The 16,143-nt window shown below is 38.8% G+C and overlaps 2 protein-coding genes across 3 annotated transcripts; one reads left to right on the plus strand and one right to left on the minus strand.

The window, feature by feature from the left end:
• Positions 1–2,779: 2,779 nt before the first annotated feature.
• fam174c (family with sequence similarity 174 member C) lies at positions 2,780–8,557 on the plus strand. Its single transcript, XM_037770535.1, has 3 exons — positions 2,780–3,247; positions 5,114–5,236; positions 6,713–8,557. The coding sequence occupies exons 1-3, from the start codon at positions 2,973–2,975 to the stop codon at positions 6,714–6,716; spliced, it is 402 nt and encodes a 133-aa protein (XP_037626463.1). The 5' UTR covers positions 2,780–2,972; the 3' UTR covers positions 6,717–8,557.
• A 1,859-nt stretch (positions 8,558–10,416) lies between these two features.
• LOC119487814 (cocaine- and amphetamine-regulated transcript protein-like) lies at positions 10,417–13,887 on the minus strand. Of its 2 annotated transcripts, none has more exons than XM_037768840.1 (3): positions 12,621–13,637; positions 11,424–11,507; positions 10,417–10,580 (listed from the first exon to the last, which is right to left on the minus strand). In XM_037768840.1, exons 1-3 carry the CDS (start codon positions 12,750–12,752, stop codon positions 10,473–10,475), a joined length of 324 nt encoding a protein of 107 aa, XP_037624768.1. In that variant the 5' UTR covers positions 12,753–13,637; the 3' UTR covers positions 10,417–10,472. The 2 variants fall into 2 exon arrangements, with proteins under 2 accessions (XP_037624768.1, XP_037624767.1); XM_037768839.1 differs by having other exon boundaries at positions 10,422–10,570; positions 12,621–13,887.
• Between the last annotated feature and the right edge of the window lie 2,256 nt (positions 13,888–16,143).

The following is a 16,143-nucleotide window of genomic DNA, read 5'->3' on the forward strand; positions in this document are numbered from 1 at the left end:
ACAAAACAATGACAGATTAATTAATTCAGACATTTTCAGTCTTTTTTTCAACATTTTTTTTTCGATTTTTTCAACATTTTCTTCTGACTTTTATTTTCGACATTTTTCAGTCTTTTTTTTTTTTTTTTACTTTTTTCAGATATTCTCAGACTTTTTTTTCAGACATTTTTCAGACCTTTTATCGGACAAAAGCCCTCACACATTCACATATCTGGAGGTCAGAGGTCAAGGGACCCCTTTGAAAATGACCATGACAGTTTTTCCTCTCCAACATTTAGCCTCAGTTTGGAGCGTTATTTATTTAACCCACAACAGCCTCTGAAAGACAGAATAACGTCCGGCTCGCCGTCGGAGTGTTAACTGAACTTTAAGTTTCTCAGATATAATATAATATGTGAGCTGTGTATCATCCAGCAGTGACCCTCCGCCATCAGGACGGACAGTTGAGAGTGGATTCATTACCTCTGAGTGATGTCATCGGTCCAGATGTGAGCGTGCTCATCAGTTAAAGAGCTCCAGGCAGGTAGACAGATGTTGCTGCTGCTGAACACAACCAGGATTAGAGCTGCCGGCTGAATCATCAGGAAGATCCACCAAGATCTGCATCTGTCCAGATGTTCCCACAGAGGCCTGAATCCAGCTGTGACCTGCCACTGAGGGTAGAAACACTGAAGGAGTCAGGAGTCCCTGAACACACCACCACCTCTCTACAAACCATCTATTCATTCAGTTAACTGGGCATTCAGTGTTAATGGTGATTTAAAGCTGCCAGAGAGCAAATGTGGCACTAAGATGACAAAGCATTTATTTATTTATCTATTAATTAATTAATTAATTAATTTATCTATCTATTATTTTATTTATTTATTTTATTATCTAATTTTGTTACCTATTATTTATTTATTAATTTACCTATTTATTTATTTAACTATCTATCTATCATTTATTTAATATCTATCTATTATTTTATTTATTTATCTATTATTTATTTATTCATTTATCTATCTATTTATTATTTTATTTATTTATCTATTATTTATTTTACTATTTAATTTTCTTGATCTATTATTTGTTTATTAATTAATTTATTATTTTATTTATTTATCTATTTATCTATCTATTTATTTATTATTTTATTTATTTATTTAACTATCTATCTATTATTTATTGATTTATCTATTTATTTATTATACATTTATTATTTTATTGACCTACAATTAGTGTCATGCTGTATTTAGCTCATAAATCCCCCCCATGTGAACGTTTTAACTGTAAACTCCCTTCAGACTAAAAACAAGGAACAAACAAGAAATCCAGAGATAATAATTATTTTTTTCCTCTTAAAGTTGAGGCGGCAAAAAGCAGCATTTATGAGACAAAACATTTTTTTTGGTTCCTTAAATAAAATATATTTCAGTCATTAAATATGTGAATAAATATATATGGTTGAAGATGTAAATAAAACCTTAAATCTCACTAAACGATGTGATATTCAGAAGAGATGATGCATTATTAATATTAACTATTTAAATATGTTTGTCATTAACTCCAGGAGATTATCTGATTTTAAAAAACATGTGGACGAGACATGGGAATCAGGAAATGTTAAATATGAACAGTTCTATCATTCAGCTGACATTTTAGAAGGTTCACTGTAAAACACAAGAGTATTTTTGATTTCTTTATTTTATAAAGGTGTATTTAATGTCCTATATTTTCATGTAAATAAATAGATCCGAGATTTATACTTTTACATTTAATAAAACTTCTTTAACTGAAGCCTGTTTCTGTGATGTTGTTACACATTAAATAGAGGAATGTGAAATCAGAGGGAAACAGGTCATGCAGTCAGCATGCTGGTGACCTTTGACCTTTACCACCTCCAGTATACAGGTGGAGTCACATGAGAAGAGCCTAAAGGTCAGATGTGACTGAAGGCTGCTGATTGATCCGGCTGAGGACATATATCAATATCTAGATCAATATTTAGTTGTATTTCTTTCAATCAAATCCTTCTTCTTGTTTTCTCACCTCTCAGTCTGTCTGTCTGTAACAAGTGAATGTGGATCAATAAAGTTGTATCTGTTATTGAAAGGACGCAGCTGAATTAAAGAGCGTCTTCAAAAACTTCACAAACAAACACAAATCACATTTTACAGCATTTTAACATCTGCTCATTAGAGAGGAAGCATTTAACGGCTTGATGTGTTAATGGAGTTAAGGTCAATTAATCTGCCAGTATTAGTTGATTAGGAATTTATCAGACAAAATACTGCTCTACCGATTATTTTGACTTTTAAATATATATATATAATTCATAAACAATTTAAATATTATTATTTACACCAAACTCCATCCATAAATATCACAATTTAAATATTATTTATACCAAACTCCATCCATAAATATCACTATTACTAATATTACTCATATTCAGCTTAATATTATTATTATCACTAAACTCCATCCATAAATATCACTATTACTAATATTACTCATATTCAGCTTAATATTATTATTATCACTAAACTCCATCCATAAATATCACTATTACTAATATTACTCATATTCAGCTTAATATTATTATTATCACTAAACTCCATCCATAAATCTGTTGACTTGTTGTTATGGAGTAGTGTGAGATGTTGAACCCTGTGTTTTGACTCGCAGGTGGCTTCATTGTCTGATTGGCTGGAATCACCTGAAAGTCCTGCGAGTCGTTGCTGAGGGAGAACTAGCCCAGCACCAGTGTGACGTCAGCAGTAGGTGGATGTGAACTTCCTAGTTTTAGTTTTATGTCAACAGAGTTCCTCTTTAACACCGTTTAACACGACCAGAACCAGGACAAAACCGGTCCAAAACCAGGACAAACACGACCAGAACTAGGAGAAACCGGTCCAGCTCGGTTCTAGCTACAGAAGAAGCCTCCTGCTGGTTCTCCTGGTGGGTTCTGAGTGTTTCTTGATGTTGAGATGAGTTCTTCTGGACTTCTCTGGGCGGTTCTGGTTCTGGTTCCGGTCTGTGTGCTGCTCGGTTCCGCGGGGGATGTGACCACCATCGGAACCACCGGGCTCCGACCCACCGGGACCAACTCCAGCCGGCTGAACTCCACCCAGCCCGGTGCCGGAGGTTCGATCCCCGGCCTCCGCGGGATGCAGGCGGACAGCTCGATGATCCAGCGGGCCCTCTACGTCCTGATCGGCTTCACCATGCTGGGAGTCCTCTACTTCCTCATCAGAGCGGTCCGGTGAGTCACAACCACAGTCCTGAATACTACTATTACTATCACCTAACGGGTTAAAAGTGTTCTGAGATGAAAGCCGAACTGAAGAGAAGCTCCTCCAGCTTTATAGAATCACATTCATCACATGATACAGACAATACAGAAGAGTTGAGAAGAGAAGAAACATTAAATCACCAGATTTATGAACGGAGTCTGGTGTAACGTTTAATTGACGTCACGCCAAACTTCATTCATAAAGCCAGCGATTTAATGTTTCCTCCAGTATCAGCTGATGTATATATGCTGTAAAATATGATTTATGCTCTTTTGTGCAATTTTAGGAGCCACTCTTCAATTCGGCATTAATCTCATACATCAAAACTGCTAACTCCCACCAAACTCCAGTCAAATAAACAGAGATTCAGGGAATAACTACAGTCCTAAATGTGACAATTATTATCATCAAACGGGTTAAAAGTATTCTCAGATGAAAGCCGAACTGAAGAGAAGCTCCTCCAGATTTATAAAATCACATTCATCACATGACACAGAGAATACAGAAGTGTTGTTAAGGGAAGAAGCATTAAATCACGAGTTTTATGAACGGAGTCTGGTGTAATGTTTGTGCTCATGCAGGGAAATAGCAGGATTTGAGACACAGCTTGGTTTAAAGGGGTTCAACACTACAGAAGGATATTAATATATCTGATAAATTAGCTATATACTATAATAAACTAATAAATTAGCTATATACAATATTAAACTAATAAATTAGCTATATACAATATTAAACTAATAAATTAGCTATATACTATAAGAAACTGAGAAATTAACTATATACTATAATAAACTGATAAATTATCTATATACTATAAGAAGCTGATAAATTAGCCGAACTGAAGAGAAACTCCTCCAGCTTTATAAAATCACATTCATCACATGACACAGAGAAAACAGAAGAGCTGAGAAGAGAAGAAACATTAAATCACCAGATGTATGAAGGGAGTCTGGTGTAATGTTTGTGCTCATGCAGGGAAATAGCAGGATTTGAGACACAGCTTGGTTTAAAGGGGTTCAACACTACAGAAGGATATCAATATATCTGATAAATTATTAGATTAATACAAAAAATGATGATGGATTAATTGATATCACGCCAAACTTCCTTCATAAACCTACCGATTTAATGTTTCTTCTGGTATCAGCTGATGTATATATGCTGTAAAATATGATTTATGGCCTTTTGTAAAGTTTTAGGAGACACTCTTTAATTCGTATCTCATCCAACAAACTGAATTTATTTTGATCTGCTTCACTCACTAATCTCACCATCCTCCGTTCATCCTCCGGTTTAGTTTCTGAATGAATCGATCAAAAGGTTTGTGTGGTATTATCTGAATAGAGTCACCTACTCACTCTAACCATCCTCAATGCATTCAGTTTCAAAACACGACAGATCTCACACCAGACTCCATCTAAAAAACGAGCCATTGAATGCTTTCTCTCCTCTTAGCGATGGTACACAGAGAGACGTGTTGTTCTAAAGCTCTTCAGTTCTGCATGAATCTGATACCGCTGATCCTCCTCTACCAGTTTATTCATTATCACTAAAATCAATACCACACCAAACTCCATCTAGAAATCTCACAATTTAACACGTCGTCTCTAATCAGCAGCTGCATTCAGGCTGTAAACTCTGATTCAGGTGGTTTATAAAGCAGTAGGAGCCCATCTGGAGTTCAGCATGTGTCTGCTCCACCAGACGTTAATCAATCAATCAATCAATCAATCAATCAATCAATCAATCAATCAGTCAATCAGTCAATCAATCAATTGATCCATGTACCATCATTAAGCTGACAACGATGGTGATGTCTTCTTGGTTGACAGGCTGAAGAGGCCGGCCTATAAGAAGAAGTACGGTCTGCTGTCGAACTACGATGACTCGGTGGAGATGGAGGCGGTGGAGAGCGAGGAGGACGACACGCTGTACGAAGCTCGCAGCCTCCGCAGGTCAGAGGTCAACACACAACAACACTGATACTGCATGTCACCACCAGCTCACTAACCACACACAGAACGTATACTGATCAGAAGTGAAAGTCAATAGTTGGTTCCATGTCAACATCAGCTCCCAGCAGCAGAGCTACCGGACGCCAGTAAAACGTCCTCCTACAACAGAGCCGTATAAAAATAAAACTACATTATTGCTATTCTGTTGTAGTGTCCTGTGTTGAACGATAGAATATTATAAATATAACTAGAAAAGCAATTTGTGAATAAATTGCGGTGTGAATGCTGGATGCTGAAGAGCTGACGCTACGCTGTGATGCTGGATGAAATGTTGTGAGAAGATGATGAAGTAGTAGGAATAGTTGGAAAAGTGCTAATGGGATGAATTTGTATGAATATCATTGAAAAGTTGAATAATACCAATAGTGTATACAAGATTGTTTTTGAATAGCTGACATTAAACTGTATAGCAAGATTATGAATCAGTAAATATAAGTTGTAACTGCATGAAAAGCAGCTGAAGCCTTATAAATAGTTAGTTCTGAGTTCCCTGTTAAGAGAAGTTACCTTCTGGGGCTTTTATTTTGAAAAACTAGGTGAATCCCTCGTTTCCTGTTAACATACAAAAAGGGGAATTTTACCAAGCTCCAAACAAAGTTAAATATTTCAAAAACTACAAATGGGATGAATGAAAGTTGAATGATAGACAGAATCTACGGAAGACGTGGAACATGTTACAGTTTGAATGGAGTTTCTAGGTGAAAGTATGAACGAGCAGTGAAGAGATGAAAATGTTTAAATTCTCAACATTTCTTCTATTCATTTCAATGGAAATTTTTTGATGAATTATGGTTAATAATTCTGAAAATATGAAAGTTATGAATGAGAAAAGTAATAGCCATCATGTCCTAATTGAGCTGCACGTTTTGATGTTTGAATGGAGTTTCTATGTTGAAAAATGTGGAACGAGTAGCGTTGCAAAAAAAGTGGTCTGACGAGAAATCAAATTAAAGTCAGTAGAAGAACATGAAGCTTCAACATTCACACCAATAAGCCTTTCAGTCCAAAATGGCAGCTGTTGTAAAAAAAAAAACACCAGAGTTTCGTCTCTTTGCTTCTAAACTCTTTGTTGGCTACACTGAGACAGCTGATCATCATCAGTCAGCACACCTTACACTTCCTGTTTCATCCCCCAAAGCATTATGGGAACTGTAGTTCCCAAACTGATTATCCCCAAATAAAAGTCAGACAGAGAATAACATGACTGATATTCATCAGTTTTAACTTGAACCAGTCATCAACAACATCAAACATCCCAGCTGATCAGACCAGGAGATCAATCTATAAACTGATTGATCAGCAGAGATGTGACTGATCCACAGTCAGCTGACCTTTGGTAACACACTGTATAGTAACTGCTGTGAGTATTGATCTGCTGATTGATCTGATCGGTGTGTTATCTGTGTGTCTGTTCAGATGAGTCCTGATGGATCAGAGGAGTGGAGTGTTTACGGTCAGCTGATATTGATTATGGATCAGAGAGAGAGAGAGGACTGATCAATGATGCTGCAGGAGGAAGAAGAAACGGACCAAACGGTTGTTGGAGATCGATGCCAAAGCTGCTCGAGGAGCAGGATAATCATTATTTTTTTAAGGTGGTATTGGATGATGGAGTAGAAGCAGGCGAGACGGATCAGTAGATCATTTTGATAATCACCCTCTGTTTTTATTATTATTGTTATTATTATTATTAGTTTTTTCATTCTGAGTGCTTTAACTACTGCAGACTGCCTCCAGACCAGCTGATGAAGCTGCTCGGAGGACTTCTCCGTATCCATATCACTTTCATTTCTGCCCTGTTAAAGGATGCTTCTGGTTTATTTGGCGTGTTTTCCTTTAAATGTGACTGAAATGAACCCCTCACACCAAACTCCATTCATAAACCATCAATTTCATATTTCCTCTGGTATCAGCAGATAAAATATGATTTATGCTCTTTTGTACATTACTTAGTGGCCACTCTTTAGTTGGGCATCAAACAGAAGCAGCCTCTAACTCCTGACGACGAGCGGCAGCTAGTTTCTGAACGCCAAGAATACAAAGAAGAAGATTTAGAAGATGTAGTTTCCGTTAGCCGCCGCTGGAGGATGAAGACTCCGGTTGTGGATTAAAGACGTCTCGTTGTTTTTATTTTGGTGTATTTTTTAATCTCTCAGCTTCGTGTTGACTCCAGGATCCTATTTATAACCTGCAAACATCAGACCGCCAATACGCCATGACCACGCCCCCTTTAGGGGAACCAACCCCGTGTCCCTCAGAGACGTAACAGAGGAAACAGAAGTTCAAACGTGTCTCCAAACTTCTCCAGGCTATAGACTTGAGCTTGAGTAATTCAGTCACACATTAACGTTCTAGCAGCATCAGACTAAATCTCAGCCTGTAGATCAAACCGTTGGTTATTAACAGACAACACTCAGTCAGATATGTAGAGATGTCTGGATCAGTAATATCCTCCTCTGGAGGGACGTGGTGGAGATCAAACTTCATTTATGAAGGTCTCACCAACGCTCAGGTTCAGGCAACATCACTAAATAACTATTAGACGTGTTTAAAAACATTGAAGTGTGAGATCTTCTGGGTTTGTTGTTCGTTGCATGTTTCAGCGAGGACGCAGAGAAACAGGAAGTAGATCTGAGAGGTGAAACCAGGTCAGCGTCAGACGGAGTTAAACCTGAATCATCTCAAACACGCTGAGTTAAAGTAAACACACCCACAGAGAGAGAAGCTGTTGACTCACCGGGGCAACGTGCACATCACCGCTTTGTTTGTTTGTGTGTTAGTGAGGCTGCAGGTTGAACTGCTGTTTGTGTTTCTATATCTGATGATCCAGATTATTACCAACAAGGTCCAACATGTGAGAAGACGAATAACACACAAAGGAGACATTCAACATAGAAACAGCTGGAATAAGAATAAATCAGCTGCACGTTTATGTAAAACACATCCGATTGAAATAAACCAGAATCATCTTCTAAGTTGCTCTTTAATTATAACTCAGTAATATTTCATTCCACTTTATTTTATTGTGAATAATTTACTCATAACTTCAGTTTATTCAGTTTTAAGTTTTGCAGAACGAACCTTTTGTACGAATTATAAAGAAAACGTGTTCCATTTAAAGCCAAATAAATATGAACTCTATTATTTATTATTTGACACGCTGTGTTCTTGCCTGTAAACAACTTCCATATTTTTATTCACATCTAATGGTGTGAACGCCGGCGTTGTTCTCCAGGTCTTTAATAAACTTCTATTTCTTCACACGGTGGTTGGACTCAACTCTCTTAAAGGACATTCCTTACAGGAAGCTCTGAATGAGGCTTGCTTTACAAAATAAAAGCCCTCAACTCTCACAGTATATTAACAGGAAACTAAGGGATGGACCTGATTTTTCAAAATAAATGTTCATTTTATAATATTTTTTCACTTTTTTATCCGACATTTTTCAGACATTTTTCAGATTTTTTTTTCAGATTTTTTTCGGACATTTTTGTCTGACATTTTTTTGATCTTTTATTTCAGACTTTTTCTTCAGACTTTTTTGTCCGACATTTTTCAGATCGTTTTTTTCAGACATTTTTCAGATCTTTTGTTTCGGACATTTTTTTCAGACATTTTATTTAGATGGTTCTCAGCAGGAAACCGGTGGATTGCCTACTCCGGGTAGGGAATGAGTCCTTACCCCAAGTGAAGGAGTTTAAGTATCTCGGGGTCTTGTTCGCGAGTGAGGGGACGATGGAACGTGAGATTGGTCGGAGAATCGGAGCAGCGGGGGCGGTATTGCATTCGCTTTACCGCACCGTTGTGACGAAAAGAGAGCTGAGCTGGAAGGCAAAGCTCTCGATCTACCGTTCAATCTTCGTTCCTACTCTCACCTATGGTCATGAGGGTTGGGTCATGACCGAAAGAACGAGGTCGCGGGTGCAAGCGGCCGAAATGGGTTTCCTCAGGAGGGTGGCTGGCGTCTCCCTTAGAGATAGGGTAAGAAGCTCAGTCATCCGTGAGGGACTCGGAGTAGAGCCGCTGCTCCTTTGCGTCGAAAAGAGCCAGTTGAGGTGGTTCGGGCATCTAGCACGGATGCCTCCTGGGCGCCTCCCTTGGGAGGTGTTCCAGGCACGACCAGCTGGGAGGAGACCACGAGGAAGACCCAGGACTAGGTGGAGAGATTATATCTCTACTCTGGCCTGGGAACGCCTCGGGATCCCCCAGTCAGAGCTGGTTAATGTGGCCCGGGAAAGGGAAGTTTGGGGTCCCCTGCTGGAGCTGTTGCCCCCGCGACCCGATCCCGGATAAGCGGTTGAAGATGGATGGATGGATGGATTTTATTTAGATCTTTTTTTTCAGACTTTTTTCGTCCGACATTTTTCAGATCATTTTTTTCAGACTTTTTTGTCCAACATTTTTTAGACTTTTTTTAGATCTTTTTTTTCAGACTTTTCTGTCCGGCATTTTTCAGATCTTTTTTTTCGGACATTTTTCAGATCTTTTGTTTCAGACATTCTTCCTAAACACTACTTTCTGTCTAACGTATAATAGTTTTAAAGGTTTATTCTACCTTCTAGACGTCTAGTCTGCATTTGTGCTTTAAGATTTCTGTATTTTCAACAACGCTTTGCAATTATTTCAGCTGTCAGCATTCGTTGGAATTATTTAAGTTGATGTGTGTAAATTAACAATCATGATTAGTTCCATATTTCATTTTTTTTTTCAAGACACTTGGACATTCAGTAACTTATTTAAAAATATGGAGCCATAAAATAAAAAAAGGATTCTATCTTTGATATATTTCAGTGGTTTCAACACAAAATCTTTATTTTCAGTCGGCTGCTCGCGTCAAAGTTCCACTTTCAGAACATTTAACAGTTTTTAGGATCACGTCTAAAGAAATAAAAATAAAATGATGTTTCTCTGATTAGAAGCAGATTGTTAAATCACCTGAGCTGCTCCTTTACTGGAGTCGTACACTGAAGCTGTGTGGGATGTAAAGGAATATACAGCAGCAACATACAGTATATATATTATATAATACAATCAACTAGATTTAAGAGGCACCACAACATCCAACCAGCAGGATGTTGAACTGCAGATTCAGAGAAACAAAAACAAACAACCACAGAGAGGAGTGGAGCTTTGAAAAAGCCGCCTTTATTTTGTAGTAGAGAACAACAGGAAGTTGTTACAGACATTTGAGGACGGTGAAGTCACAGACGGTTCCTCCGGGACATCCACACAACTTCCCGATCCTCGAACCTTTACGCACCGCACACTGCTCGCCTGCATCACACTGACACAGACACACACACACACACACACACACACACACACACACACACACACACACAGTTAATGCTTTACATTAATTATACACAATAAAACAATAAAACATGTAGCAGCAGCAGAATACTCCGTTACATTCACACGAGCTGCACTTCATGGACACTAAAAATATAAAATATTATAAAGGAGTTTTATCTTTTTCAGTCTCAACAGGAGATTTTAAAGCTGATGAACAACTTAAATCGTCACTTCAATAAAAATAAAGGAATCCGGAGACGCCTAGAAACATTTAATACAACTGATTATTTACTAGAGCAGGACGATTCACCTACAGTATCTCCTGACTCACCTTACTATCACCATACCTGGGTGACGATTCAATATTCTGATTTATTGTGATTGTTGTTAACTTCATTACCTCTAGACCATGAAGAGAACAAGTTGAATCAGACACTTCTAGAGACTTTTACTTTGTAAAATCTCTAAATGAATCCAGTAAAATGTTTGATTTTCAGCATGTATGTAGTCAGAGACGTCCTGAAGTCTAATATATCAGGAATTATTCATAATAAATATTATATAATTTCCTCCACAGATTAGTGGTGTTTTCTTTTTAATTTATAAGTAATGTAATGTTTTATACTTCTGGTGAATACAATCCATCAATCTGATTTCCATAGATGTATTTTGTAAATACAGTTCCCTTTTTTAACACCTTATTTTGAAAAGCAGACGAAATTGATAAAATTTGATTATAGAAATAATTTAATTATGGATTCGTTAGAATATTGATGAGTAGAATATTAATGAGGAGAATATTAATGAGGAGAATATTAACGAGCGTTCTTACAGCAGGAAGCCAGCCGAGTTTCTTCTCTGACGACGGCAGCTGTTTGTTCTTTAACTTCTCCAGAACTTCCTGAAGAGCTTCAATCTGAGGAGAGAAGACAGACGTCAACTCAACGTGTTCTTCATGTTCCTCCATCAGATATAGATATCTATATATAGATACCTATATAGATATCTATATCTACAGATATAGATATCCAACAGTCTGCTGCTTCACTTCACACATCTCTCCAGTTTAAGATAAAGTCCTGAGAGTTTGAACAGAGTGAGACCTCTCTGGATATTTACAGGAGCTTCTTGTCAAATGGAAACTCTTTAGTGTCTTTAGTGAAACTAACACAAACAGGAACAGCAACTAACGGCTGGTTTCACTGGAGATGATTATTATTATCAACTGTTTAAATGTCACAATCTACGAGAACCTGAAGAGAAAAGAATTTAAACATTTAAAGTCATTTCATCATTATGAGATTAAAGCTGTCAGCAGTAAATCTTCAGCATGTTTAGCCGTGTTATAAATTCATTATATGCTCTGTACGTTAAAGATATTAAACTACTCAGTAAAATGTTAATTACATACATGTTGTTTTATGAATACATCAGTAATAATAATCCAATATACAGAAGTAAAACACTGATCATATTTCAGCATTAGGACTTTTACATTGGATACATCATGATCGCTGATAATACTTAGACTTAAAGTATTACTAGTAGTAAAGTAAAGGATCTGATTCTACTGAATATATAAACCTATATAGTTTATTATTGAATATTGCTGTAATCTTTATCCAGTTCTCAGGCTGACGTCACATTTCAGATCATTTATTCTTAGAAATGAATAAATAATTGAATAAATAGATAAATAAATGAATAGATAAATAAATAAATTAATAAATAAACAGATAAATAAATAAGTAGATAAATAAATGGATAAATAAATAGATACATAAATGAATAGATAAATAAATAAATTAATAAATAAACAGATAAATAAATAAATAGATAGATAAATAAATAAATAGATAAATAACTAAATGAATAAATGAATGAATAAATGGATAAATAAATAAAATAAATAAAATAAATAGATAGATAAATAAATAACTAAATGAATAAATAAATAGATGAATAAATGAATGAATAAATGAAAGATGAATAAATAAATAAATGAATGACTAAATGTGTCTGGACTCACCAGTTCTTCCACCTCTCGTGTCTTGATGGCGTCGTCTTCAGGTGATCTCTCCTCTATCAGCTCCTCACTGCTCCCCAAAACCACCAGCAGCCAGCAGGAGGCGCTGAGGAGCAGCATCCTGCCGCTGACCATGGCGCCGATGGACTTGGACTGGGCGGGACGTCAAGGGAAGAGACGCTGAGGGAGGCTGAGGGACTCTGAGGCACGCCAAGAGACGCTGATGGACGCTGATGGACTCGAACCGAGCGGGACGCTGAGGGACGCCAAGGGACGTTGAGGGAAGCTGACCGGGCAGGACTCTGAGGCACACCGAGGGACGCCGAAGGACTCGGACTCTGATGGACGCTGATCTCCTCAGACTGTCCTCTGAATACTGAGATCTCAGACATGAAGGAGTTTAAGAGCGAGCAGCTCTGACGTCAGAGTGACGGTGATATTTACCGTCTGATAACGAGACAACCAGCAGGCCGACCTCCGAGGTCAGCGGGGAGAACATCCTCCGCTCCCTCAGACAGGAAGTGACGCCAGCAGCTTCATTTGTACTTCAACTGATTTTTAAAAAGCTGTGATGGATCCTCTGAGATCCTCAGTAATAAACCTAGAGACCAACTGTTATTATAACAAACAGATTCATCTCCACATATAGGAAATACGATTAAAAACTCTTTAAAGGACCTCTCAGAACACGAAGTAAACACACAACCCCACTTCTATCAGTTATTACCGGACTGATCACAGTGACGTCACGTTTTCTAGAGAACAGCTGGATGTGACGTCACGTTTTCTAGAGAACAGCTGGATGCGACGTCACGTTTTCTATAGAACAGCTGGATGCGACGTCACGTTTTCTATAGAACAGCTGGATGCGACGTCACGTTTTCTAGAGAACAGCTGGATGTGACGTCATGTTTTCTATAGAACAGCTGGATGCGACGTCACGTTTTCTATAGAACAGCTGGATGCGACGTCACGTTTTCTAGAGAACAGCTGGATGTGACGCCATGTTTTCTATAGAACAGCTGGATGTGACGCCATGTTTTCTATAGAACAGCTGGATGCGACGTCACGTTTTCTAGAGAACAGCTGGATGCGACGTCACGTTTTTTAGAGATCAGCTGGTTGTGAGGTCACGTTTTCTAGAGAACAGCTGGATGTGACGTCATGTTTTCTATAGAACAGCTGGATGTGACATCACGTTTTCTAGAGAACAGCTGGATGTGACGTCATGTTTTCTATAGAACAGCTGGATGTGACGTCACGTTTTCTAGAGAACAGCTGGATGTGACGTCACGTTTTTTAGAGAACAGCTGGATGTGACGTCACGTTTTCTATAGAACAGCTGGATGTGACGTGACGTTTTCTATAGAACAGCTGGATGTGACGTCATGTTTTCTATAGAACAGCTGGATGTGACGTCACGTTTTCTATAGAACAGCTGGATGTGACGTCACGTTTTCTAGAGAACAGCTGGATGCGACGTCACGTTTTCTAGAGAACAGCTGGATGCGACGTCACGTTTTCTAGAGAACAGCTGGATGCGACGTCACGTTTTCTAGAGAACAGCTGGATGAGACGCCATGTTTTCTATAGAACAGCTGGATGTGACGGCATGTTTTCTATAGAACAGCTGGATGCGACGTCACGTTTTCTAGAGAACAGCTGGATGCGACGTCACGTTTTTTAGAGATCAGCTGGTTGTGAGGTCACGTTTTCTAGAGAACAGCTGGATGTGACGTCATGTTTTCTATAGAACAGCTGGATGCAACGTCATGTTTTCTATAGAACAGCTGGATGCGACGTCACGTTTTCTAGAGAACAGCTGGATGTGACGTCATGTTTTCTATAGAACAGCTGGATGCGACGTCACGTTTTCTATAGAACAGCTGGATGCGACGTCACGTTTTCTAGAGAACAGCTGGATGTGACGCCATGTTTTCTATAGAACAGCTGGATGTGACGCCATGTTTTCTATAGAACAGCTGGATGCGACGTCACGTTTTCTAGAGAACAGCTGGATGCGACGTCACGTTTTTTAGAGATCAGCTGGTTGTGAGGTCACGTTTTCTAGAGAACAGCTGGATGTGACGTCATGTTTTCTATAGAACAGCTGGATGTGACATCACGTTTTCTAGAGAACAGCTGGATGTGACGTCATGTTTTCTATAGAACAGCTGGATGTGACGTCACGTTTTCTATAGAACAGCTGGATGTGACGTCACGTTTTTTAGAGAACAGCTGGATGTGACGTCACGTTTTCTATAGAACAGCTGGATGTGACGTGACGTTTTCTATAGAACAGCTGGATGTGACGTCATGTTTTCTATAGAACAGCTGGATGTGACGTCACGTTTTCTATAGAACAGCTGGATGTGACGTCACGTTTTCTAGAGAACAGCTGGATGCGACGTCACGTTTTCTAGAGAACAGCTGGATGCGACGTCACGTTTTCTAGAGAACAGCTGGATGCGACGTCACGTTTTCTAGAGAACAGCTGGATGTGACGCCATGTTTTCTATAGAACAGCTGGATGTGACGCCATGTTTTCTATAGAACAGCTGGATGCGACGTCACGTTTTCTAGAGAACAGCTGGATGCGACGTCACGTTTTTTAGAGATCAGCTGGTTGTGAGGTCACGTTTTCTAGAGAACAGCTGGATGTGACGTCATGTTTTCTATAGAACAGCTGGATGTGACATCACGTTTTCTAGAGAACAGCTGGATGTGACATCACGTTTTCTAGAGAACAGCTGGATGTGACGTCACGTTTTCTAGAGAACAGCTGGATGTGACGTCACGTTTTTTAGAGAACAGCTGGATGTGACGTCACGTTTTTTAGAGAACAGCTGGATGTGACGTCACGTTTTCTATAGAACAGCTGGATGTGACGTCACGTTTTCTATAGAACAGCTGGATGTGACGTCACGTTTTCTAGAGAACAGCTGGATGCGACGTCACGTTTTCTATAGAACAGCTGGATGCAACGTCATGTTTTCTATAGAACAGCTGGATGTGACGTCACGTTTTCTATAGAACAGCTGGATGTGACGTCACGTTTTTTAGAGAACAGCTGGATGTGACGTCACGTTTTCTATAGAACAGCTGGATGTGACGTCATGTTTTCTATAGAACAGCTGGATGTGACGTCACGTTTTCTAGAGAACAGCTGGATGTGACGTCACGTTTTCTATAGAACAGCTGGATGCGACGTCACGTTTTCTATAGAACAGCTGGATGCGACGTCATGTTTTCTATAGAACAGCTGGATGCGACGTCACGTTTTCTATAGAACAGCTGGATGTGACGTCATGTTTTCTATAGAACAGCTGGATGCAACGTCACGTTTTCTAGAGAACAGCTGGATGTGACGTCACGTTTTCTATAGAACAGCTGGATGCGACGTCATGTTTTCTAGAGAACAGCTGGATGTGACGTCACGTTTTCTATAGAACAGCTGGATGTGACGTCACGTTTTCTATAGAACAGCTGGATGCGACGTCACGTTTTCTAGAGAACAGCTGGATGT

The sequence above is a fragment of the Sebastes umbrosus genome, chromosome 5 (genome assembly GCF_015220745.1).
Source record: "Sebastes umbrosus isolate fSebUmb1 chromosome 5, fSebUmb1.pri, whole genome shotgun sequence".
In the NCBI taxonomy this organism is placed as follows: Eukaryota; Metazoa; Chordata; class Actinopteri; order Perciformes; family Sebastidae; genus Sebastes; species Sebastes umbrosus.

What these genes read in the sequence shown, in the direction of transcription:
- fam174c (XM_037770535.1), top strand. Translation starts at nt 2,973, where the DNA reads ATGAGTTCTTCTGGACTTCTCTGGGCGGTTCTGGTTCTGGTTCCGGTC. An exon ending in TTCCTCATCAGAGCGGTCCG is followed by an intron (nt 3,248 to 5,113) that starts GTGAGTCACAAC and finishes CTTGGTTGACAG; the next exon opens with GCTGAAGAGGCCGGCCTATA.
- LOC119487814 (XM_037768839.1), bottom strand. Translation starts at nt 12,752, where the DNA reads ATGGTCAGCGGCAGGATGCTGCTCCTCAGCGCCTCCTGCTGGCTGCTG. An exon ending in CACGAGAGGTGGAAGAACTG is followed by an intron (nt 11,508 to 12,620) that starts GTGAGTCCAGAC and finishes TTCTCTCCTCAG; the next exon opens with ATTGAAGCTCTTCAGGAAGT. An exon ending in AACTCGGCTGGCTTCCTGCT is followed by an intron (nt 10,571 to 11,423) that starts GTAAGAACGCTC and finishes AGTGTGATGCAG; the next exon opens with GCGAGCAGTGTGCGGTGCGT.